Raw genomic sequence first — 22,477 nt, forward strand, 5'->3', positions numbered from 1 at the left:
CTCAACGTCATGGGTGACTTGAATGAGTATGGCCCAAGTCTTCTAAGCGAGAGAAACCCATAGTATTCAGTCTACTTTCATAGAGCAGTGGTAACCTCCATGTAAAGCAAACAGAAGGGGTGCGTCGGTGCGTGTCCCTTTTAGAGTTTCAAATAACCTCAAAGTATCTCGAACAAGGCAACTTTAATTTTTGACATTGTTTACTTTGACAGAAACATGTGAGGTGCATTGGAGGTGGAAGACGTATATGACCGAGTCAGCGTACGTTCCCCCTCCTTTCTTTTCTCTCTTTTCTTCTTCTCCAAGGTGAGTCCCCCCAACTCGAAATGGCGCTTACAAGAGACCAGATTTTCTCGATTATCGGCCTTGTGGGCTCAATCATCACGGTCTTGGGACTTGTCAAGTGGCTCTGGAAGAAACTCTTCGCAGGGCCTCCTCAACCTCCCCAAGAGGGCATGGGACGGCAGGTCCTCCGTTTGGCGGCTATTGCCGTCAAAGGAGGGATCAAGGCTGTCCGCGATGCCCGGAGGAACGAAACCCCTGCGGAGCCTGAGCATGTGGATGTGGAGGCTGTGGGTGAGGTGGCTTCGCAGTCGCAGGACCCGCGGCCAGGGTCAGGCGAGGTGTGAGCGCGTGCCGATGGATCGCACTCACGAGAGCCAGCTCCAATGGGGGGGGCCGCAAGCCGGCCGGGCTGCGGTCCCTAGTTCCTCGCCGTGATGTTCGAGTGGGGGTATTATGAAGTTGAGTACTCCCCTTTTCTCTTTTCCCGACAAACACCTAGCCCCTGGCCAGGCCGTCCCCCCCTGAGCCTTGCATTTTTCCTCAGCCTCCTTTTTTTTTTTTTTTTTTTTTTTTTCAGGCGTGCTGACAGCGTGCCGTTTAGGCAGGCCACCGGGAGGGCCAAAGCGATTTCCTCTTGCTCCCGGGTCCCCGATGAAGCGTTTGGTGCACGTGGAGGGGGCCCCAGCAGACGTGCTCGTACCTCATCGTGGTTGCTGGGTCTAGTAGCTTCGAAAGAAGTGAAGCCAAAACTTGCACAGGTGGAATGGACTAGATAGTGGTTGGCAGACGTGAATAGATTGCCAGTCATTCCGATATGCTTTGCGTTGCGAAAACTTGCCTGGTGACCGCACATTGACAGAAGAAGCAAAAAAGTGAAAGACTCCGCTCACAGTAACGCTTCTATCAGTACAATTTGACAGCCTCATATATGATGGACTGTCTTGCCTGCAGCGAATCAGTATAATGAATGCTCATGTGGTAAAGTGCTGTTCAGGCGCCCAAAATGTCCAGAGCATTTGACCGGCAGTGGGAGTCAAACCTGCTCGTATTGAGGATGGAATCAGACACATGTCGCGTTATTACGCGTGGACGTCCTGTTATGTTCATGTTAAGTCTGAAAAACATTGCGTACATGTATCTTATGCGAACACTCACCACGAAGCGTAAAGTTTTTACGGGTGGCTTTTGGCGGCTCATAACATGAAATTGCAGCAGATACCTGGTTGATGGCTTCTTCGACGGGTGTCAAAGAGATCATACAAGGATTCAAGTAGAAGCAGACGGGGGAAGTAAGGGCTGCATAGTCTTCTGCCGTCTGCAGGTCTGGTCTAGACTCGATAATGCAGGCTGACTGACGGCTCTCTCATCGTGTCTCGGACCTACTTCTGGGTTGGTTCCGGCTACTAGGTGATTTCTGGCACCACCACTACAATAATAGTATCCCATGGTGGCAGCATGGACTGCTGCATTGCTGACCGGCTATTTTCCCCTACGACCTGGTGATTTCCACACGTCGCCTTGACACCCTGCTTATAACACGAGGTCCCTGCGTGAGTACACCGGCTGAATTCACTCCACGGCTGCCAATTCATCTACTTGACGAATGGAGTGCAAAAGACATGGACTCACGCCAACAAGTAGAGTAGTATTGCGAGCGAGGGATGTCACGAGTCGATTGAGAGGGAGGGGGGGACGCAAACTTCCAACTTAACTTGGAAGCTCCTGGTGGCAGAAGAGGTCGATAGAACAGCTCCCTTTCAAACAGCCCTATAAATAAGCATGTATGTCCCCCTTTCCCGGCCTCCTACCACTCTCACCATCCCACTCTTCCTCCTGATCACCCTATCTACCCATACTCAACCTTACCGCCAACATGGCCGCCCTCTACCCCCTCCTCTCCACTATCACCCTCTTCACCCTCGCCATCCAACCAGCCGCTGAGCAGTGGTACGTCGTGGGCGTCAAGGACAAGTGGGTCATGACGATGCTCCCCACAAACGGGATCGGCTACACGACCCACGACTACTCCATCGCCGTCAAGGACATGTCGTCCGGCAAGGAGGAGGACACGAAGCACTCGGGCGTCGGACGCGGGCCCAGCGACATGTGCAGCGCGGGTCTCATGGGCGCCGAGGTCTGGTGCACCGGCGACGTCTCCAAGGACTGCCAGGGCTACGACGTGGCCGCCTACAAGTCACGTCGCTGCCGGACCTATTGCGCCTTGCTGGGCGACAACCGCAACATCTATAATTACAATTCGGGTACCCAGGGGACATGGTTCAGAGTCCACCTTATCTGCGACAAGCCGTATCCTTGAGGGTAGGGATTTCCCCTGGAGAAGGCATCATTCCCACTGGCACTCAGGGGCTGATTCTTCATTGGGTGGCGAAGACGAGAGAATAACGGCTGTTGTATGTGTTTGCTTTTGGTCAGCCATAGCTGGCCCCTTTTCAGCGCTTTTTTGTGTCGACTCCTTGCACGGTGAATGAGCTCGACTGGGGTGTAGTCTCGGCTGGTAGATCAAAGGCACGTCACGGTGCCTGCCTGGTTAAACGATGAAAGAACGGGTGAGACCAGACTATCGAAAATCTCCAACTCACGCTCTGTTTCTGATATGTGACACCAATACTTCAATGCAGACGGCACTGAACATATACGTCAGACGAGTTGTATCAGGAACCAGGATGTCAGCGGTCTGATCTTGTTTCCTCTAGAAAGTCGACTGACAATAGAAACGCTGGTGCCAGTCGAAACCCCACCGCTGTATACTCAGTTTATATCGAAACTTCGGCTGAAAAAGTCCAGATCCGTATCAAGCATAAACTCATTCAGGTCAATCTCTATCGGCACTTGGCTAGGCGCCGTCATCGACGCCATGGCCCGCGCTGACGATAACTGGGTGGCGCCCCCTGCCGGCGTGCTTCGTCCGTGGGTGTGCTGGCCGTATTGCGCCATCGCATCATCTAAAGAGGCTGCTCCATACATGTACAGATCAGCATAGGGTCCTCGCAAAGGCCGATCCAGAAAGGCAGAGACACTGGCTTACAGGAGGCAATGGGGCCTAGACTGAGCTGGGATAAATAGCTGACGCATCGTTCGACCACACGATTCCCGCGGTCGAGATTCTGCAATGCCTCGACAGCCATGTTGAAATAGGGCAGAGCGTCTTCGACAAACTTCCAACGTGAGACACGAGCGGGATCCTTCTTGCAATCGTCGTGCGCCACCTGCATGGCGGCGAATATTACCAAACCAGCGTTGAACGCTTCATTGAGTTAGTATATGCCTTGATCCGGGGACTGAGAGACGAGGGGAAAGCAAGGCGACTTGCAAGTCTTCAACTCACTGTAGAATAAAGAATAATTCCAAGCACCAAGGAGGTCGCGACGCCAGCCGCTCGAGAGCACCACAGTGCGCACAACGGAATGCACCACGGCGGAATTGATGCATGTCTCGATACTGCTGCTCCAGAGGTGCTGCAACATGCCACGCTCTCCTCCGCTGCCCTTGGCTGGGTTCACGTTGCTCGCATTGGCACCGGCAGATCCGCATGCGTTCAGGAATCTCTCCAGCATGGGGCGGTGCAGTAGGATCTGCAGGTTGTGGTAGCGCACCGAAAGAACGATGATGAATCTTTCAGTTGTCATGTTTTCCACTTCCATTGTCTCTAGATCATGGGGACCCAGCGGTGTGTTGTACACGGACATCTGGAGAGGCGCGAGGGAGGCTCGCCATGCGTCGAGCTGTTCTTCGCCTTTGAGCACGAGCGAGACGATTTCCGAGTCTGTTTGGTGCTCTTCGAGACCGAGATTCTGGCCGTAGCACGTGTCAATGATCTTGTACATGACATTGTACAATGTTCTGGTTTCATCAGTACTAGTACTTTTCCATCAAGGTTCATGTTGGCAGGAGGCTTGTACAGAGTAGCAGTATAGAACATGCCGTCCTTTTGAGGAGACGGGTACGGCATAGGCGTTTGTCCCAGTACCTGCAAGGTCGTGCTGGGTAGTTCCAACTTGAGGTAGCTTTCTGTTATCATGGATGGTCGCCCGAACGTCATGCTGAGAGAGCTGCCAGAACACATGGCTGTAAGTCGACGACGCCGGTGTGAGTGGTCCGAGTCGACTTACCGATCGAGCATAATACATCCAAACCAAACTCGCTTCCGAATCTCGCCCTCGAGAGGCGGGAAATCTTTGTTCGTCTTGGGAGAATGGAGGCCGAGCTGAAAGGCCGTGGTAATGGCCAGGCCATGAACCGTCCATGCCTGGACGGACTTTTGGGTGCCTTGGAGATACTGCCCAAGCACCAAGAGGTATTGCACTGCGATGTCCATTAGCATAGTAAGCATCATAAAATGGATCCCTGACCTAGCTCGAGGCTAATATTCCGCCTCGACTCCTTGTCGCACAGTCCGTTGGCCCTCTGGTAGTACACGTCGGACTCCTCGATTCTTTCCTCCGCTGACATGCCCGCCTCCACATGCAAGGTTGTTGCCATGGCGAGTATGATGTTGAGAAGACCCAGCCATGTTCTCCGCGCCATTTTGAAGTTGTTCCTCTTCATCTCGAAATAGGTCGCACAAAAGGACTCCTCATGTACAAAGGGGAGAAGCTGCCCGGTCTTTTGAAAGTACTCCTTGATCAGGATCCAGGTGCGCTCCTCGGACGGCAGTCCGTGGATGTTGACAACATCTCGCACGCGGCCCCGGTAGTGGCCGGCACCCTCTTCCTCGGCGTGGTGTGGCCGTGATACACTCATGCCTCCAGCGACGGCGCCAGCCGGATTGGACGGTGACGGTAACGCCGGGCTAGGATCGCCGACACGGGCCAAGGCCAAGGAGATATGCCTTAGAAAGGCAATGTTGGATGACGGACCTGTGGTGGCGTGAATAGTCTGTGGCAGCGCATCAATTTCTGGAAGAACTGACCAAAATATCCCCAGTCCTCCTCATCTGTGAACTTGATCGCGCCCATTCCATCTATGGAGTCCTCCGCCGTGTCAAGTTCTCCGATACCTCCGTACTCGAGGTGTTCAGATTCCCTCGAGCCAACATTACTTTGCCTAACATCGTCATCTTGATCATCCCCGGTTTTTCCGTTGATCAAAGACTTGGCCGGACTCAGGGTTTCCGATGCTTGTCTGTCCTGGACTTGCCCCAAAGCGGACTCAATCTTCTTAAGACGCTTTTCAAGGCGTTCAAGATAGCTATGCTGTAGCTTAGAAGAGAACAAAATGGAGTACGGCGGCGTGAAAGCTTACCTGCGCCCGACAGTGAGGCTGGTGGTGACTCCCGCTTGTTCATAAAGACACTCACACCCCAGCTCGGTGCACAGAGAGCATTTCGGCCGTCTGCCATCGCACTGCAAGATCACTCCATGTCAGCGAGACATTAAGACGTGCCCAAAGACATATGCTGGGCCATACACGTGTTTTGCGGTGTCTGCAGTTGGCACAGGCTAATGCCACCCTTCGCCTCTTGTTCGGACCAGATGCAACATCGCTCGCTGGTCTCGTGCGATGCGTTTCGGCATGATTGATCTGCTCGGACATGGCCGTTCGTGGACACTCGTTATCCTCAAGAGCTGCTCTGTGCCCGTCTCGGGATTCGCGGGAAGGGGAGTATGATGCCAACGGGACACTGGGGGGAGAACGGATGCCTTTTAAGCCCGGCGGGCTCCCGTCGTGGTTGTCAAGCTCTGGTATAACCGCCTTACATCCGTGACATCTGTGGGGAAGCGGGGAGAGCTAACTTCTACGAGAGCGCATTCGCCGGTTTCCCCCCCAATCATTAAGATATTTCTCAAACTAACCGAGCCCCCAACGGCTCACGACCGTGTGGTGAGACAGGTTGTTATCAGTTGCAAGGGAAAGTCAAAGAGAGGACGGATCGCCTGTTGGCTACTCTACCAACCGAGGGGTTCGAAGCATCGAGGATGCTCAGTGCTCGTTGCCTCGTCACATGTATGTTCAGTCGATCACCGCAAGCTTACAGCATGGCTATGGCTGGTGCCAAACATGGTCTGGATTCAAAGTACCGATTTTCCGCGCCCATTCCACGCGAAAACAAACTCAAGTAACTCTTGCTGGATTTTCTCTGGGTGCGTCCTTCCTAGAAAATGGACGCCCCCTTCGCATCGGACCAGCTTTGTACTGGCAGAATTAATGAAGAGCTTGATATCCTCCTCGGCCTGTCTGAAGCTGAACACCACATCGTCGGTTCCCTAAGCCAAACATGGTTAGCGCCAACAACCATCGAGAGGCCGGTCACGAAGAAGTCATACCTGCATCCACAGCACGGGGCACTTGACAAGCGACAAACGCTCGTGCAGGCCATCTCGTCCTGCTAGGGCCACAGCTGCCATGCAAATCCTCCGCTTGCCCTTATCGCCGTGGTAGGTCTCCCGAATAGTCCTCGCCCAAAAGTCGCGCATCTCTTTGTCGATGGCTTTGCCGTAGCCAATTTCCATGAGAAAATCATAGTAAGAATCACCAGGCTCAAAGTCATGCGCCGGTGCGAGATTCCCTGCTAGAGTCACCAGCCCGGAGCATGCAGCGGGACCATCCCAGCATCCGAGCTCGCGGCTCTTGGCTGTTTCTGCATCCATTGATGAACCCAGAGCGATGATACCCTTTACCTACGCAAAGTCAGCAGCTTGGAGAAAATGGATGTCTCTTGTGTCAGATAATACCCTTTCTGGAGCTAGTAGAGCCATTCTAGCCGCAATCCATCCTCCTTGCGATGTCCCGAGAGCAAACACCTTGTCAATGCCCAGGGTATCTAAAACTTGGAAGGCCATGATGGCAGAGTCCCAGTACGTGAAGGACTCGGTCTTCATAAGTCGAGTCTGTCCATGGCCGAGAGGCTCAATAGCAACAAGGTTGAGTGAGTCTCGCAAAGCCTTATTTTTGAACTCGGGCAAGTAGTATTCCGCAGTTGTCGTGAAAGGATTGAACATGACAACGACAGGCTTGGCCGGGTCCAACACAGGCTCGGATACTCGATACCCGACCTTGATACCCCCCAGATGAGGGACGAGAACGGTTCTGATGGGTTCAATCATTTCTTCTGTTGGGGGGGGTGGGATGTCGATACTTTCGTAAGTTTGGCCGGCGTTCCTCGTTCTTGAGATAGCTTCAGACCAGACGAGGAGGTTTCAAGAATATTGGAGATTTTCCCCGTAAACCCAATATGTTTAATATTGTCGCTTCGGGGAGAAGCATCCCGGCGAAGACCCTCGATTTCATGCAACCGGAGTTGAGTGCTTATTGCCACTGCTAAAAGAGCCGGGTTGAGGATCCCTAACTCCCCGACGGCCCAGCCGGGAGAACGAGATGCCCCCGATGGCGGTTCGTCACCCGACGTGTAATTGAAAGCTATCTCGCTCTAAAGGTATAATAACAGATGGTTTCAAGGCGCTGGTTTGAATCTTTCAGAAGCTCATCTTCAAAAACCACGACGTCCTGGAACAATCATCACTCTAGGTTCAGTTCGTTCGCCTAGTCAACGGCTTCAAACTCGTAAATTCCATCATGGTATGCACCTACTAGTATAAAGGGAAAATGATGCACTAATTCGAGACAAAGTCTACGGGTCAAAACCTTCACGTCGGAATCGTGGGCGCCGGCATCGGCGGTCTGGCCGCTGCCATTGCCTTGCGGAGAGTCGGAGCGCAAGTCACAGTGCTTGAGTCGGCAGCCCAGCTTGGCGAGGTTCGTTCTCAATCATTCCTTTCCACGATGCCAGAAGCTTGCTAACGTTGCGTTCCAAGATCGGAGCTGGCATTCAGATGACACCCAACGTCTCTGTCCTTCTTCAACGATGGGGTGTAGACAAGGTCATTGGCGACAATCTCGTCCAGTTCGAGGAACTCAACATGCGTCGTAAAGACGGCACGCGTGTTGGATACACCAAGATCGCGACCTTGGAAGAGTCTCTTGGGCGCCCGTGGTGGGTCGTTCACAGGGCTCATCTGCACGAGGGCCTAGCGAAGATTGCCCAAGACCTGGGAGCCAAGATCTTCATCGACTCCGCCGTCGCCAGCATGGATCCCGAGAGCATGAAGGGCGTCACTGTGCGAACTCATAAAGGGAAGACTTATACGTTTGACTTCCTTGTCGGAGCCGACGGCATCAACAGCATCACAAGAAGATCCCTGTTCCCAGACGTGGCCCCTGAGCCTCCAACCACCAACTGTGCCTATCGTGCTCTGGTGCCCTACGACCAGATTCGCAAGGACCCGGCCGCGAGAGAGCTGATCGAGAAGCTCACCATGGAGGTTTGGATGGCGGACAACGCCTACATCATCACGTATCCGATCAACGCAGGCAAGATGTTCAACTTGGTGCTTTCGCATCACCGTTCCGAGAAGCTGCGGGCGACACAAGCCGATGTCCCGATCGAGGAGTTGCGAAATGAATACAAAGACTTCGATCCTCGCATCAAGCGTATTGTTGATATGATTGACAGCACGGTATGTACTGTATTGTCTTTCTTGTGCGATGCATGATGTGACTAACTGGGATGCGCCTAGTCTCGCTGGCCATTGATGATGACGGGACCCATGAAGTCCTGGTCCTCCCGCCGCAAGAATGTCGTCCTCATGGGAGATGCAGCGCACTCCATGGTCAACCACATGGCGCAAGGGGCCGCTACGTCGATGGAAGACGGCGCCTTTCTTGCGCGTTGCATCGGCAAGGTGGTGGAGGGCCAGATCCGTCTGGACGAGGCCGTGCGCATCTACGAGGAGGAGCGTATGCCCAAAGCCTACGCCAAGCAGCAGGTCTCCTTTATCAACGGCGCCATCTGGCACTTGCCGGATGGCCCGGAGCAGCAGGCGCGTGACAAGGCCATGGAGGCCGAGCTCCAGGGGAAGTACTATGTCCGAAGCAGTAACCTGTACGGGGATCCCCAAACCGTTCTGGAGGTGTATGGATACGATGCGGAGGTCCATGCCGACACCGCGGTAGCCACGTATCTGAACGGTGGCCGGGAGCCTTTCGATCCGGACACGGGTGTGGTCAAGTCTCTGCAAGACAAGTACATGGACTGGTTCCGACCCTCCAAGAGTGCCCAGCCTACGTCCAAGTTGTAAATACATGTACTCTTTGGAAGCCATAGTTTAAATACAAATCTTCAAAGTCTTATTCGGAATGGCTATTGTGAGGCTTAGTGATACAATCTGGTCTTGCCCAATCCACATTCTCTCTCTTTCTCCTCGGTAGGTTCGGCGCTGGTTTCTTTTCTTAATTCGGTTTGAGCGACTAGTGGGCACTATTTTATGCGGCCCACCGAGAGGCTTGCCTTTGTGAATAGCCGTCAATGTGAGAAGGTCAGTATCAAACTGCATTTGGTCTAATCTGCAGAGCTTTGGTGTCTCTTTGAGCGCGAAGAGCAACTCGACTTCATGGAGGATCAAAGGGTAATTGTCCTGGCGCCTGCCAAACCGGATCAATGCTCAGTCGACCACCGGTTGTACTTTGAACGATAAGTCTCTGAAAATGCAAAATACATGTAGTTAACAAAGATTTGGCACATGTATTCATTCCATACATAATGCCAACGGAAGCAACATCCAAGCTTGCACACAGTTTTGTCCCTGCCTGATCTTTCATGAAAGCCGGATTAAGTATATCTTTAAAGTGCCTGTTAAATATCAAGAATTTTTATACTGCCTCTACTTTATATACACCTCTAGGGATTGCACTACTCCTTGATCAGAAAGCTCGAGGTATGACAAGCCTGTGTCTTCTTGCTGTATAGGGTAATCAAATAGTAATACTTGCCTCGAAACATCCGAATGATGCAAGGCGACATGTCACGCGTGGACGTCAGGCAATCTCACGCATCTAAATTTCATCTGAACGACTCGATTTCAGTCCCTTACGGGTCTAGAGGAGACGCAACCGTTCGCCGCTCCCGTGATCCCGTCGACCGTCGGGATTAACTACCCGGGGTCGTGATTCTGAACTAGTCTAGAGTCTAGACTCTAGACCGTTGGCTCATGAAATCTCGTTCCGCGCTACGCGTTTTGCTGGTACGTACCGGCTTAGCACCATGATCTAGACTACCTGTAGTCAACCCCACGATTACCCCAAGGATATTTCTGCCTCGCAGGGACGTGGGGAGATTGAGATCTCTTCAGACTTTTACCCTTCTCCCCGGACAACATCCCCACGAACAACACTTGCGGAGACATGCCGAGTTCATGGTCTCTCCGTAAAACATAAAGTCAGCGAGTCCCGGACCCAGCTCGAACTCCTTTCTGCTTCTTCGCATCATTCTTACCGGGTTCATTCACCGTGGCTGCCTCTCTTCAATCTCTTGATCAACAATCCGCTGCCTTCATCACTACAAGCTTCAATTGTGGCGCTTGCCGAACAAGCTTTCCAACATGTTTTCTGAAAAAGCACCCGCCGAGGTCGACGAGCATGCTCCCAGCAGCACTCGGAGCAACATGAACGAGATTGACCATCAGGCGGAGGACAAGCTCGTCCGGAGGATCGACAAATTCGTCGTGCCCACTGTCATGCTCGCCTATCTTCTCTGTTTCCTAGACCGCACCAACATTGGCAACGCCAGGCTCTTTGGACTCGAAGAGGACCTTGGTCTCGAGGGATCGCAATACCAGATCGCGGTAGCCGTACTCTTTGTCCCCTATGTCTTGATTGAGGTTCCCAGCAATCTGGTCCTCAAGAAACTCAGGCCATCGAGATGGCTTTCTTTCATTACAGTCAGCTGGGGGATTGTCTCCACTTGTACCGGCTTTGTTCAGAATTTTACTGGTCTCGTTGCTGTCCGCGTCCTCCTCGGACTACTCGAAGGTGGCCTCCTACCCGGATTGACGGTCTACCTGACTCTCTTCTATACGAAGAAAGAGATTGCCCTCCGCATTGGCTTTCTCTTTGTGAGCTCTGCCCTTGCCGGGGCATGCGGTGGGCTGCTCGCATACTGCATCAGCTTTATGGATGGTGTCGCCGGATACTCCGGTTGGCGCTGGGTCTTCATCCTGGAAGGTAAAGAGCACTGTGTCTGCCCTCGATTCGAGACTCTGAGCTTACAACATACACTTAGGAGTCCCTACTGTAGTCTTTGGCGTCGTTTTGGTTTTCATCCTCGCTGACGAACCTCGCAATGCTTGGTTTCTGAGCGAAGATGAGAAGCAATTGCTGCTCGCGCGATTGCAGCGCCAAGTCGGCTTCCACGAAGACTTCGATAGGAAGGACGCCATATTGGCGGCCAAAGACTGGAAGACATGGTGCTTTGCGGTCGGACAGTTCACCGTCAACACAATGCTCTACAGCTACTCTGTTTTCCTCCCTTCGATCATTCAAGGCAAGATGCCCCTGAATTATATTTTGACATCAACACTAACCTGTTCTCTAGGTCTCGGTCAGTGGACCTCACCCCAGGCCCAAGCTCTCACGATCCCATGCTACGCTCTGGGAGCTATCAGTTACTTAGCCGTCGGATGGATATCCGACCGCCAGCAGCTGCGTGGTCTATACCAGGTCATGTCTCTCATCGTATGCATAATCGGATATGGGATATCCCTCGCTCCGGTGGCCGCCGCCGTCCACTATTTTGCTATGTTTGTCATATCCGTCGGCCTCTTCGTGGCGGTCGGTCTGCCCTTGGCTTGGCTCCCGTCGAACAACCCGCGCTATGGAAAACGTACCACGGCATCTGGCATACAAATCACGATCTGCAATTGCTCTGGTATCTTGGCGCCTTTCGTAAGTTTGAAACCGTTATTATTCCTCTCTTGCTTCAAGGTGTGCTAAGATTCCCAGCTATATCCAAAAACAGATGCTCCACGCTACGTTATGGGGTACTCGGTGTCCATGGGGCTTTTGGGACTGGGCGTTTTCATTTATTCCTTCTTGCTCTTGCATTTTCACAGGATTAACAAGCGACGCAAGGCTGGTAAGGAGGACTACAAGATTGAAGGTATGACGGACGAGGAGGTGAATGCACTTGGGGACAGGAGCCCGAGATTCGTTTACACTATTTGAGTACTGTCGAGCACTCCGGTTGACTATGAGCGATTAGCCAATACAGACCCCTGACCACATTCGATGAGATACTTTCACCACCTCGGAGCTCCTGTTCCAACCAGTTCAATGTTCAATTGTGGCCCCTATGGTTGTATGGAAAGTCTTCTCTCCAATGGACTTACTTGAACATAAGGTGATGGCGCTGAGCTGAAGGCAAGGATACAGTTGAATGCAATATAAAGAGAAGAATATTGATTTCCTTCGTATGATCGTACGATGACGAGACAATAACTAGCTCTGCTCACTACTCAATGCATAAGCATGCACATGACATGGCTGTATGACCTAACGCTGGTTATGTTAAGTTTCGTGAGATTTACGCTACTTCAACAGTATTAAGTGGTCCTCGAAGCCACACAGGGTATCATTCCAGTATTACTAAGACATTATTATAGACAGGATATTTCTAGAACGAGTTGAAGCAATGTGATTACGAGCTTGCGATAGGTTCAGAGAGGTGAAGTAGGCTTTGACAGCAACAGACACTTTTCGCGTCATCTCCCGACAACAGGCTAAAGGCTTCCTGAACAGAAGCCAGCCGGCTACCTCAGCGCCAAACTTCCCCGCTGTTGGCCGACGACAAAGTTTCCCGGGAGCCGGGTACTTTCTGCCGGATCCCCCCGAGTCCGAACTCCCCGGAGGCCCGGGCCCCGGACCCGGACCCGGAGTCACGGACTACGCTGTCTTGTCGCCATAATCTTCGAAGCCGCTGTAGGCTTCCACTTCTGAGCAACGTACTTTTGACTAAGTTGCGAGCAGACTTCTGGCCTATGCATACAAAAAGCCGATAGGGAAATGACGAACCTAAGTCCGAACGAAAGGATTAGCCTAGGGACATTGCGGATGGATTAGGGGTATTTATTCCGCAACATAATTTTGCTTCGACGGCTTCACAAGTGCTCTAGTATCTAAGCTTGACTAAATCATTATTCTGATATTGAAGAAGGTCACTATGAATTCCTCTTTAGTCAAGCCCAAGGTTAGTCAAGCTCTGTAATTTTCCTCCTCGCACGAGTTAGAGGCTCACACGGCAGCAGCTCAGCGATCCTTCCATTTTCCTTGAAAAGGGAAACTTGAATGGAAAATGGAAATACTCGATATCAGGAAGAACTTTTGATATCCACGGTAGGTTTTTGCAGAAGAATCAGGCTGAAGCTTACATGTCTTTCTAGAACCGGCTACGACGAAGCTCATAGGACGGTGCCCCGAGTTCTCTAAAGTAGAAACCAACGAGGCAATTCAATCTGCCCATGATGCTTTCCAACTGTATCAGACAACATCCGCCCGGCAGAGATCTCGTCTCCTCCGCAAATGGTACGAGTTGGTAATCCACCATCAAGAAGACTTGAGCGTTTTGATCACCATGGAGAATGGCAAGCCTCTGAGTAATGCCAGGGACGAGGTTGCTTACGCTGCGAGCTTTCTTGAGTGGTTCAGTGAGGAAGCGCCTCGAACGTATGGCGATGTGATTCCTGCGTCGAATCATGGCAGTCAGGTCTTGACCCTGAAAGAGCCTCTTGGGGTCTGCGCTCTAATTACACCGTGAGTCAATGGGCCGATGGAAACACCCTTTCGATCATGGAGCCCTTCTGACTCGTTCGACAGATGGAATTTTCCTGCTGCTATGATCACGAGGTATGGACTAAGACAGCAGATAATTCGGCCCTGTCTCGTCACTAATCTCCTGATCTCAGAAAGGCTGGTGCCGCCCTCGCAGCCGGATGCACCGTGGTGATCAAATCGCCTGCCGAGACCCCATTCACCGTCAACGCTCTCGTCGAGCTAGCCTACCGTGCCGGTTTCCCTAGAGGCATCATCAACGTTGTTACTGCGCTGTCCAACACCGTCGAGGTCGTACATACACTGACATCCTCGCCGCTGGTTCACAAGGTCTCCTTCACTGGCTCAACCAATGTTGGGAAGATCCTGATGAGACAATGTGCCGAGACCACTGTCAAAAAGATCTCTCTCGAGCTTGGTGGCAATGCCCCTTTCATCGTCTTTGAGGATGCCGACCTTGATGCAGCTGTTGATGGTGTCATCATCTGCAAATTCAGATCGTCTGGTCAGACATGCGTCTCCGCGAATCGCATCTACGTCCACGACTCTGTTTACGCCGAGTTTGCGTCGAAGCTCGCCGCGCGCGTTCAAAGGGACTTTGTTGTCGGGAATGGCCTTACCACGCCGGGCGTCACACATGGGCCTCTGATCCACGAAAAAGCCCTGGAGAAGACTCTGGCTCATATTCGCGATGCCGTGACGCGTGGAGCTACGATTGCTTCGGGGGGGAGTGCAATGCCTCAGCTTGGACCTCACTTTTTGGAGCCTACCATTGTCACAGATATGACACACGACATGCAGGTGGCTTGCGATGAGACCTTTGGACCCGTCGCCGGATTGTTTCGGTTTACCACAGAGAAGGAGGTCATCGCCCTTGCGAACAGTACTGATATGGGGCTTGCTGGATACTTTTACAGTCGTAACATCCAGAGACTTTGGCGCGTAGCCAGAGCACTCCAAGTTGGCATGGTTGGTGTGAATACAGGGCTAATAAGTGACCCAGCCTCTCCGTGAGTTGTATAGCACCCGAAGCCGAATATTTACTAATAAGAATGGATTAGTTTTGGCGGTGTGAAGTCCAGCGGATTCGGGCGTGAAGGGGGTAGATACGGGATTGAGGAGTATATGACCACAAAGACAATAACTCTAGGTGGTCTCGAACCGCTAGCACAGAGCCGTCTCTAGTTAGACACAGGACTGGAACTAGCACTGCAATGATACTTTGTCGCGATTGACTGGCCCGATGGATGACGAAAAGGACTCGGCCGAAAAGCTGATAGGATCAATGGGTCGGGTTGCAGTGTGGCAAAGAGTGGTTTCAAGAACCGAATATGCATGTCGATCCTGCCTGGAAGATGTAAGCGATTGTGGTTTTCGTCGTACTCGAGCTGGTCGTGCGTGCATAAGAATCCTCCCCCGAGGGGCCACGGCAACGCACATCTTTCCGCATACATACATATAGGCAACGCCAATCTTAAGGCATGACCCCGGATTAAGCATGAAGACCCTGGACGTGTAGCGTCATGTCCGTGCAGCCGTACATAGTCGAGGATTTAATGAGGTATACTTGCTCATGTCGTAGCCACGTCATTAGTGAGGAGTCCGATTGTAGGATCTCCCAGGAAGTTCATGATGCGTGGTGACACTGTTTTTTTTTTTTTTTCCGAACGAGAATGGTCTACTCGAGCGCCCTCAGAGGGTATAAAGTCGAGCTACAGGTCGCTCCAAAGAAAGGTTCTTGGCTCGTCAGTCTACAGTTCATCATACACACTTTGCTTATACACTTCTATTCCTAAAGAGCTGGTCTCTTTGTACTTTTCTCCTTCTCATCCACCACATCGCACAACAACACAGTTTTCTCATCTTCACATTCCGACCCACCTATTCAAGATGCTCTTCTCCACAAAGACAGCTATTGCCATTGTCGCCGTGCTGGCACGCGCGACAACCAGCGCCGCGGACGTGGTCGACGACGCCTTGGCCAGCCGCAGCACCGGCCGCAGCACCGGCTGCGGCTGCCCTGAGGGCACGGTGTGCTACACCTACACTATCCCCGGCTTCGGTGTCCCCGAGGTCGCCGCGCCAGGCTGCAAGCCCGCCAACAAGAAGCGGCAGGATAGTTGCGGCGGATGTAGGGAGGGGTTCGAGTGCGACGACTACGCCATCGGGTCCAGTTCTCCCATGTGCGTCCCGAGCAGCGTGAAGCGCCAGGTGGACGTTGCGCGTGAAATGCGCCAGCTCCGCGCCGTCGCCGAAGACGTCCACAAGCGCCAGACGGTTGATCAGTGCGGAGGCTGCGCCGAGGGTCAAGAGTGTGTCACGGTCATAGTCCCCGGCGGCCCTAAGATCGGGACGGGCATGATTTTGGAGCATCGTTGCGGTACGCCCGAGGAGGCACAACTGAGGAAGCGCCAGCTCCAGGCTATCAGCGCCGATATTTAAACCCGCCAGTTCCCGACTTGGGGCTGGGCGTTTGACGCGCAGGCGGCGGAGTGCGGTGGGTGCCCCGAGGGCCAGAGATGCGTTGGTCAGGTGCCAAGTACCGTCCCCGGAATACCCATGGGCTTGCCGAACTACAACTATCACTGCGAAGCTTGAGCGTAAAGACGAGGTCATGCCGGTCTAGAGCAAGTACATGTACATTTGGGACGATTGACTAGCGACGTTCATCAGCAATCTTGAATGGAGTTGAGGTTTCAGCTTTATCTATAAAAGATGTTGATGTTGGTGATAATCAGCGAGGCGGAGAGCTGCGGAGTGTATTCTAACACGCAGAGAGATTGCTGTGTGGCACGCTGACATGATCACGGACTTGACATATCCTAACTGAAAGCTGGCCTTGTATATGTCGAATATCAAGCTTTGAAATAGCCCGCCGGTGGTGCCATGTACAAAGTGACCCCCTGCAAACCCTTTGACCTGACCAGTGCTTGCTTCCCTGCGGTTTTGTTTTAGCCCTCTCTCGCGCGTTCTTGGGCAAGTCACTCCTTGGCCACTCTGCGGAACCATGGAGGCTGATACTGCTGTGAGCACAGACAGGGGCACCAGTGGCTATCATCATCTTGGGGGGACGACCAAGGCCTGCACTGCCCCAAGCATCGAATTCAACACGAGCAACCGTTCAATACGGATACGCGTATTTGACTTTTCCATCATTGGCCAGTATCCTCCCGCAAATACGCGTATCCGTGCGCAAGGAATGCCCAGATTTGCTCAACTGGCAGAGGCGGCCGCATCATCTCCACCCGCTGGGCCCGGAAGTTCCTCCAACCGCCGCCAAATCTGACACGCATCTCCGATCCTGCTTTGTCCGCCCGCCTTGTGTCGACAGTCGAAACGTAATTAGAAGGCCATCCACGCAAGAAGACGACAAATGATAGCAGAGGGTTGCCTGTAGCACGCGTCGATCAGAGCAGGTTGACGTGAGCAGATGGATGGATGGCAGGCAAATACGCGGATTCACTCTTCCTGGGCTGCGCAGAGAGAGTTCTCGATGTCGACAACGAGTGTGTGTGGAGCGACGCCGGATGAATGACGAGCAAGGAGTCAGAACTGCCCACCATTGTCCACCTATCGCAAACAGCTGCGCCCGGGGTCATGGACGCCCCCCGATGCGCATTCGCATTTGATTTGATTGTGCCATGAGCGTGGTGGCCTATTTTCCCTCTTCATCCTGCGCCTAGTCATGACTTGGAAGATTAGGAGGCAGCCTGCTATATAATACCACCTGCCTGTCCTTCAGTCCCCTTTACCGGATAAAAAGCGAGCTGTCCCTCGCCCAACCTTCTTTCAACGTCAGCAGTAGCAGCAGCAGCGTCTCTACTCAGTGGTTTCGCGGACTTGGACTACGTATCCAGCATCACCGCCACCATGAGCTTCGACTCCTGCACCGAGCTCTCGCCGCAATGCCCCGTCGAGGCCACCGTTCTGGGCTACAGGCCCAACCTGGGGTCGAGCTACTTCTTCGCCATCGCCTTTGGCATCTGCACCATCGCCGCCGCGTCCCTGGGGGTCTGGAAGCGGACGTGGACGTTTAGCGCGGCCATCACCATCGGCCTGCTGCTCGAGACGCTCGGTACGTTGCTCTCCTGACGTATACACCCCAGATGACATGTACTGACCCAGACACCAGGCTACATCGGCCGCATCCTCCTCTACGACAACCCATAGGACTCGGGCGCCTTCCAGCTGCAGATCTGCGCCATCATCCTCGCCCCGAGCCTCATCTGCGTGTCCATCTACCTCACGCTCAAGCACGTCGCCCTCACCGTCAACCCGGCCCTGTCTCGCATCCCGCCCACGTGGTACCCACGCATCTTCCTCCCCGCCGATCTCTCATGCCTCATCGTCCAGGCCATCGGCGGTGGCCTCGCCGCCGCCGCTGGCAAGAACGACAAGAAGCTTCTCGACTCGGGCAACAACATGATCATCGCCGGCATCGTCCTCCAGGTTGTCGTCCTCCTCGTCTTTGGCGTCCTCGGCTTCGACTACTGGCTCCGCGCAAAGAAGCACATGCGCCACGACAACCCCGCGCCCGAGTCACTCGCCGTCTGGAATGACGGGAAATTCCGCATGTTTGGCATTGCTGTCATGGGCGCGTTCATCGTCATTTTTGTCCGATGCATCTACCGGTACGCACGCTCCCGCTGTCCTTGGGCCTCGCGCCTCACGTTCAGTTTCTGTGCAACAAGACTCTCGCTAACAATGCCAATAGAATCGCCGAGATGGCTGGCGGATGGGGTTCCTAAATCATGCAACACGAGTCGAGTTTCCTTGTCCTGGATCCCACAATGATCTTCATTGCGACGTATCTTCTGACCATCTTCCATCCGGGCATCTTCTTCCCCCAGATGCGCAACGGGCACGGCAAGTCCAAGACTGCTACTGGAGAAGCCGCCGCAGCAGCAGACGAGTCGAGAGAAAAGCCGGCTGAGAGCAGTATGGGGGAGTCAGGCAACGACACGCCCCGGGCGACGGCCGTGTAGGTGAGAAGAGCACAAAAGATAGACGAGGGTGCGGGAGAATGTAAACTGGGATTTAGATGGCGTTCATTTGTTACATAGGCATATATCATCGGCCCCGTCCTGTACGGACTGTCGGACTTTCTTTTTGTTGGCCTCATTCCACAGGTTTGCACCTCTCTGTGTATTCATGACTTGACAAGCCTGTCCTGCTCGCCATCATCGTCCTCTTCATCCTCCTCCTCGTCTTCTTCGTCCTCTTCATCCTCTTCACTGCTCTCCTCTTCCGAGCCCTCATCCTCTTCATCAGACTCTTCCTCCGTCTCTTCACTTTCCTCTTCCTCCCCTTCGTCCTCGCCCAACCAGTCATCCAGTGTCTTGGCACCAACAGCCTCGCCCAGACCATTAGTCTTGCTAGGCATGTTCCGCGCCGCTTCGTCCAGCTTCTCGCCCGCAGGTACCACTGTCCTCTCGCCATCGTATCGAGAGGACGGTGACGGTTCAGTGTCTCGTAATCGAGGATCGGGCTCTTGTCCGGGCGCCACCCAGTCCGGCAATGCCTCGTACCCCTGGATGCCGTGCAGTCCACCGCCTCCGCCCAGAACCAGTGTCGACGAACCCAGCCTGAACCCTTTCCTAGATTCCGATGGGCTCGGGGCCTGCGGCGCTGGTTTTGGTGCGAGGAGCATGAGCGTCGCCAGCTGGGGTACATTCAGCAGCGCGCGAAACATTCTGGCGCGGTCTCGTAAATCATATGACACGTCGTACCGCACGAGCAGCATGGCATAGTCCCACAATTTCTTGGTGGGATGCTCGTCTGTCATGATAGGTGCATCATTCTGCTCCTCATTTTCCTTCTCCTTCTCATTCTCTGTCGTCCGGTTGATGTGGTGCAGGTACACCTTTGCGGCCAGCAGCAGGATCTGCTGCTTGGCGGCCTCGGATTCACTCGCAAACCCCTTGAGCAGGATGCGTAGCACATCAGGCGCAATGTTGTCTTCGCCGTTGATCCCGGAAAACTCCCCCACCAGCCACACAATCGTAGCCCGCGCCTGCGGGTCCGTCGCTGAGTCCAGGTTCCTCGCCAGCCGTATCACGGTGCCAACGTGGTTGTCCGGATCTTGCTGGATCAAATGCCGGATGACCGTGAGTGACTCCGCCGCCAACGTGCCGTCCAAGCTGGTGATCTGTCCCAACAGTAGCCGCAGGCACTTGGGTGCCGTCGCCGCGTCCGTCTGCGCACATCTTCCGATCGCTCTCACAGCCTCCCGCACCAGGTCCTTGTCTGTGCCTTGCGAAAAGTGCTCTAGCTCTTTCAGAACCAGGCTTTTGATGTGGGCAGGGCTGTGTGGGAAGATGATGGTCAAGATCTCCAGCTTGAGCTGCCACACTGGTGCCGCATCGGTGGCCCGCACCAAAAAGTGGTTTGCGTACTTGACAAAGTCACTCGGGCGCATCAAGCACACCGAGACAATGTTGTAGAGCGCAATCTGCTGGACGTCCTGGGCGCTCCTTAGCAACGCCACCAGCGGTCCTACTGCCTGCTTCACGTATTCTCGATTTCCGAGGTCCACGTAGCATCGAGTCACCGCAATAACTACAGCCGAGTTGCGACTTTGTAGCAGAGGTTGAATGCCGTTGAGCAGCAACACCAGATCCGGGTCCAGAGCGACTTGCGGCTGGCGGTCGGAATCGCCATAAAAGTCGTCCGCGTCCGCCTTGACCTCCGCTTTCTCCTTGCCTTGCTCCAGCCGTCTCGGGAAACATCTGCGCGCGTAGTATGTCATGAGCCGCAAGACCGCTAGCTGACTCCACTCATCCATGTCGACGACCTTGCGGACCAGCCCCCTGTAATGCTTGTGAATGAGATCTATCCTCTGGGGGCAGACCTCCAAGAACGCCGCCACCGCCGCTCCGGCCACGTAGTACTGCTTGTCCCCCAACAGCGTCGAGAGGTAATCAATCAGCTGGGGCTCTTGGCTCGGGTCCAGCCTGTGACATTTCGGTATTGACAATGCCGCTGCCTTGCGCACGTGTGGGCTCAGGTCAACGAGGCCCTTCTTGATCGCGAGGCTCACAATCTGGCTGATCACGGGGACGCGTATCCCGGACATGGTCCGCAGTGCCAGGGCGCGGACCTGCGGGTTCGAGTCGGAGAGGGACTTTTGTATCGTGTTGATGGAGAGGAGGGCGAGGTCGGGCTCCTGTTCGGCATGGTGGATGAGGTAAATGTACACGAGCTTCTTGATTTCGAGGTTCGGCGAGGCGACGTTCTTGACAACGTTGGAGAAGTAGGGCAGCGTTTTCTGGTTCTTGTACATCATCTGGCTGTCGTTAGCACGCTCTCCCAATCGCAGACGGGGGCTGGGCTGGGCTGGGCGCAAGGGTACCTACAGAGATCACGCGACGCAGACCCTCCAGCACGTCCCTGTCGTTCCTGCTATCCAGTAGATTCCTCATCTGGTTGCGGTCCAGCGGTCGAGCCGACGTCGTCCGCATGTTGCGCGTCGCCTGGGCGGCATCAAGCGTGAGCTCCCTCGCTAGCGAACGTCAGTACAAGCTTGCTTCCTGGGTACAGGGAGTCCTGGAAACGCACCCGTCTCCATGAGACTCGTGATCTTGGCGATGGACTCCATCTTGAGGCTTCAAGCCCACTGCGGCGCGACAGGCTGCTAATGAAGAGGTTGTTGGGGGGGCGTGTATGACGTGCTGGTAACTTGGGTGGACTGCGTGCGATGTTCGGTCTGATCAGAGCTTCAACCGTGACCTACGTACACGTAGTGGGGTAATGATCAGTCGCATCTTCACGATTTGGTCACCCTGCACACAAGATCCTTCAACATCACGAGGTCAATTGATGGTTTTGATGCGCACGCCATCGAAGATGAAGTCTTGTACACAATGACGAGGCCAATCATATTACATCCAGCCACACCTGCTGAGCTCGTCACACTCATTCTGCACCATTACTGGCACCCTACCACAGTCATCGTCGGGTCTCCCAAGCAGCCATTCATGGAGGCGTTCATCTACGAAGTCAATGCCCTCCCTGAAGAGACGCTACCCCAGATACGCCGGAAAACGCTGTTGCAAACCTCTGTCTCGCGACATATCCGCGTTGCTTTTGCGCCTACAGTCACCCACCTACGAGGTTTCTTGTCGGTCTTCACGCAGTCAGACTCGCGCGTGAGCCCGCCACCACACCAGTCTCAGCAGCAGCAGAAGAGGAATTCACAGCAGCCATTGCTGATTGCGTACGGCTTTCTCGAGGTTCATCGCATGACGACCGAGTGGTCAGCGCAGGGTCTGGGTACTTCTGCCGGGAGCCTCGTCGAGGCAGCTATGAGGAATGGGTTCAGAGCAGCCATCGTGGAGCCAAGAGGCGGAGGCGATGGCTTTGAATCGTGGAGCTCGTTCGCAGAGGAGAAAGCACCCGTGCTGAACGGCACAGTCATGAGAGAGTCGGGCGCTTGGGCTGGACGCATGATTGAGGTTGGGCGCATTCTAGGACGATGGTTTGAAATTGAGAGGCTTCCAGATGAAGAAGTCATCACGTAACGCGTCCATCGTTGCATGCCTGTCGAAATGCCAAATGTACAGAAGCTGCCTCCAAC

At 53.8% G+C, this 22,477-nt stretch overlaps 11 protein-coding genes across 11 annotated transcripts; 8 read left to right on the forward strand and 3 right to left on the reverse strand.

Annotated features, from left to right (window-relative positions):
* Nucleotides 1-326: 326 nt before the first annotated feature.
* On the forward strand, nt 327-629 carry F5Z01DRAFT_638891 (uncharacterized protein; the record flags this gene model as incomplete). Its single annotated transcript, XM_046262406.1, has 1 exon — nt 327-629. The coding sequence occupies one exon, from the start codon at nt 327-329 to the stop codon at nt 627-629; it is 303 nt and encodes a 100-aa protein (XP_046115832.1).
* Nucleotides 630-1,940: 1,311 nt separating this feature from the next.
* On the forward strand, nt 1,941-2,925 carry F5Z01DRAFT_256912 (uncharacterized protein). The gene has a single exon (XM_046258544.1). It carries the CDS (start codon nt 2,159-2,161, stop codon nt 2,600-2,602), a length of 444 nt encoding a protein of 147 aa, XP_046115833.1. The 5' UTR covers nt 1,941-2,158; the 3' UTR covers nt 2,603-2,925.
* Nucleotides 2,829-5,898, reverse strand: F5Z01DRAFT_256895 (transcriptional regulatory protein GAL4). The gene is made up of 9 exons (XM_046258543.1): nt 5,713-5,898; nt 5,548-5,648; nt 5,216-5,493; nt 4,656-5,162; nt 4,416-4,608; nt 4,206-4,355; nt 3,632-4,146; nt 3,332-3,550; nt 2,829-3,257 (listed from the first exon to the last, which is right to left on the reverse strand). Exons 1-9 carry the CDS (start codon nt 5,836-5,838, stop codon nt 3,055-3,057), a joined length of 2,292 nt encoding a protein of 763 aa, XP_046115834.1. The 5' UTR covers nt 5,839-5,898; the 3' UTR covers nt 2,829-3,054.
* Nucleotides 5,899-6,106: 208 nt separating this feature from the next.
* F5Z01DRAFT_256916 (Alpha/Beta hydrolase protein) lies at nt 6,107-7,508 on the reverse strand. The gene is made up of 3 exons (XM_046258545.1): nt 6,978-7,508; nt 6,570-6,923; nt 6,107-6,509 (listed from the first exon to the last, which is right to left on the reverse strand). Exons 1-3 carry the CDS (start codon nt 7,347-7,349, stop codon nt 6,315-6,317), a joined length of 921 nt encoding a protein of 306 aa, XP_046115835.1. The 5' UTR covers nt 7,350-7,508; the 3' UTR covers nt 6,107-6,314.
* Nucleotides 7,509-7,730: 222 nt separating this feature from the next.
* Nucleotides 7,731-9,416, forward strand: F5Z01DRAFT_727727 (salicylate hydroxylase). The gene is made up of 4 exons (XM_046266672.1): nt 7,731-7,821; nt 7,873-7,998; nt 8,058-8,759; nt 8,820-9,416. Exons 1-4 carry the CDS (start codon nt 7,819-7,821, stop codon nt 9,378-9,380), a joined length of 1,392 nt encoding a protein of 463 aa, XP_046115836.1. The 5' UTR covers nt 7,731-7,818; the 3' UTR covers nt 9,381-9,416.
* A 1,040-nt stretch (nt 9,417-10,456) lies between these two features.
* F5Z01DRAFT_256934 (putative MFS transporter) lies at nt 10,457-12,355 on the forward strand. The gene is made up of 4 exons (XM_046258546.1): nt 10,457-11,301; nt 11,360-11,620; nt 11,672-12,021; nt 12,079-12,355. The coding sequence occupies exons 1-4, from the start codon at nt 10,680-10,682 to the stop codon at nt 12,298-12,300; spliced, it is 1,455 nt and encodes a 484-aa protein (XP_046115837.1). The 5' UTR covers nt 10,457-10,679; the 3' UTR covers nt 12,301-12,355.
* A 1,155-nt stretch (nt 12,356-13,510) lies between these two features.
* F5Z01DRAFT_626610 (putative succinate-semialdehyde dehydrogenase) lies at nt 13,511-15,087 on the forward strand (the record flags this gene model as incomplete). The annotated part of the gene is made up of 4 exons (XM_046261491.1): nt 13,511-13,884; nt 13,948-13,977; nt 14,037-14,912; nt 14,964-15,087. Coding segments are annotated over 4 exons (1,404 nt in total), but the record flags the coding sequence as incomplete, so codon positions are not given.
* Nucleotides 15,088-15,309: 222 nt separating this feature from the next.
* Nucleotides 15,310-16,768, forward strand: F5Z01DRAFT_256992 (uncharacterized protein). The gene has a single exon (XM_046258548.1). It carries the CDS (start codon nt 15,532-15,534, stop codon nt 16,342-16,344), a length of 813 nt encoding a protein of 270 aa, XP_046115839.1. The 5' UTR covers nt 15,310-15,531; the 3' UTR covers nt 16,345-16,768.
* Nucleotides 16,769-17,772: 1,004 nt separating this feature from the next.
* F5Z01DRAFT_676488 (RTA1 like protein-domain-containing protein) lies at nt 17,773-18,887 on the forward strand (the record flags this gene model as incomplete). The annotated part of the gene is made up of 3 exons (XM_046265260.1): nt 17,773-17,913; nt 18,073-18,533; nt 18,671-18,887. 3 exons carry the CDS (start codon nt 17,773-17,775, stop codon nt 18,885-18,887), a joined length of 819 nt encoding a protein of 272 aa, XP_046115840.1.
* A 164-nt stretch (nt 18,888-19,051) lies between these two features.
* F5Z01DRAFT_626717 (adaptin N terminal region-domain-containing protein) lies at nt 19,052-21,499 on the reverse strand (the record flags this gene model as incomplete). The annotated part of the gene is made up of 3 exons (XM_046261498.1): nt 19,052-21,187; nt 21,258-21,403; nt 21,460-21,499. The coding sequence occupies 3 exons, from the start codon at nt 21,497-21,499 to the stop codon at nt 19,052-19,054; spliced, it is 2,322 nt and encodes a 773-aa protein (XP_046115841.1).
* A 265-nt stretch (nt 21,500-21,764) lies between these two features.
* F5Z01DRAFT_676490 (uncharacterized protein) lies at nt 21,765-22,421 on the forward strand (the record flags this gene model as incomplete). Its single annotated transcript, XM_046265261.1, has 1 exon — nt 21,765-22,421. The coding sequence occupies one exon, from the start codon at nt 21,765-21,767 to the stop codon at nt 22,419-22,421; it is 657 nt and encodes a 218-aa protein (XP_046115842.1).
* Between the last annotated feature and the right edge of the window lie 56 nt (nt 22,422-22,477).

The sequence above is a fragment of the Emericellopsis atlantica genome (assembly GCF_019669845.1).
Source record: "Emericellopsis atlantica unplaced genomic scaffold F5Z01scaffold_24, whole genome shotgun sequence".
In the NCBI taxonomy this organism is placed as follows: Eukaryota; Fungi; Ascomycota; class Sordariomycetes; order Hypocreales; family Bionectriaceae; genus Emericellopsis; species Emericellopsis atlantica.

Excerpts from the sequence above, each read along its gene's own strand:
- F5Z01DRAFT_256912 (XM_046258544.1), top strand. The coding sequence starts at position 2,159 with ATGGCCGCCCTCTACCCCCTCCTCTCCACTATCACCCTCTTCACCCTC.
- F5Z01DRAFT_256895 (XM_046258543.1), bottom strand. The coding sequence starts at position 5,838 with ATGTCCGAGCAGATCAATCATGCCGAAACGCATCGCACGAGACCAGCG. Across the intron at positions 5,649-5,712 it reads GCAGACACCGCAAAACACGT|TGCGATGGCAGACGGCCGAA; the intron begins GTATGGCCCAGC and ends GTGATCTTGCAG. Across the intron at positions 3,258-3,331 it reads TCTAGGCCCCATTGCCTCCT|CCTCTTTAGATGATGCGATG; the intron begins GTAAGCCAGTGT and ends TGTATGGAGCAG.
- F5Z01DRAFT_256916 (XM_046258545.1), bottom strand. The coding sequence starts at position 7,349 with ATGATTGAACCCATCAGAACCGTTCTCGTCCCTCATCTGGGGGGTATC. Across the intron at positions 6,924-6,977 it reads CTCTACTAGCTCCAGAAAGG|GTAAAGGGTATCATCGCTCT; the intron begins GTATTATCTGAC and ends GACTTTGCGTAG. Across the intron at positions 6,510-6,569 it reads GCCCCGTGCTGTGGATGCAG|GGAACCGACGATGTGGTGTT; the intron begins GTATGACTTCTT and ends TGTTTGGCTTAG.
- F5Z01DRAFT_727727 (XM_046266672.1), top strand. Across the intron at positions 7,999-8,057 it reads CGGCAGCCCAGCTTGGCGAG|ATCGGAGCTGGCATTCAGAT; the intron begins GTTCGTTCTCAA and ends TTGCGTTCCAAG. Across the intron at positions 8,760-8,819 it reads TTGATATGATTGACAGCACG|TCTCGCTGGCCATTGATGAT; the intron begins GTATGTACTGTA and ends GGATGCGCCTAG.
- F5Z01DRAFT_256934 (XM_046258546.1), top strand. The coding sequence starts at position 10,680 with ATGTTTTCTGAAAAAGCACCCGCCGAGGTCGACGAGCATGCTCCCAGC. Across the intron at positions 11,302-11,359 it reads CTGGGTCTTCATCCTGGAAG|GAGTCCCTACTGTAGTCTTT; the intron begins GTAAAGAGCACT and ends ACATACACTTAG. Across the intron at positions 11,621-11,671 it reads CCTCCCTTCGATCATTCAAG|GTCTCGGTCAGTGGACCTCA; the intron begins GCAAGATGCCCC and ends CCTGTTCTCTAG.
- F5Z01DRAFT_256992 (XM_046258548.1), top strand. The coding sequence starts at position 15,532 with ATGATGCGTGGTGACACTGTTTTTTTTTTTTTTTCCGAACGAGAATGG.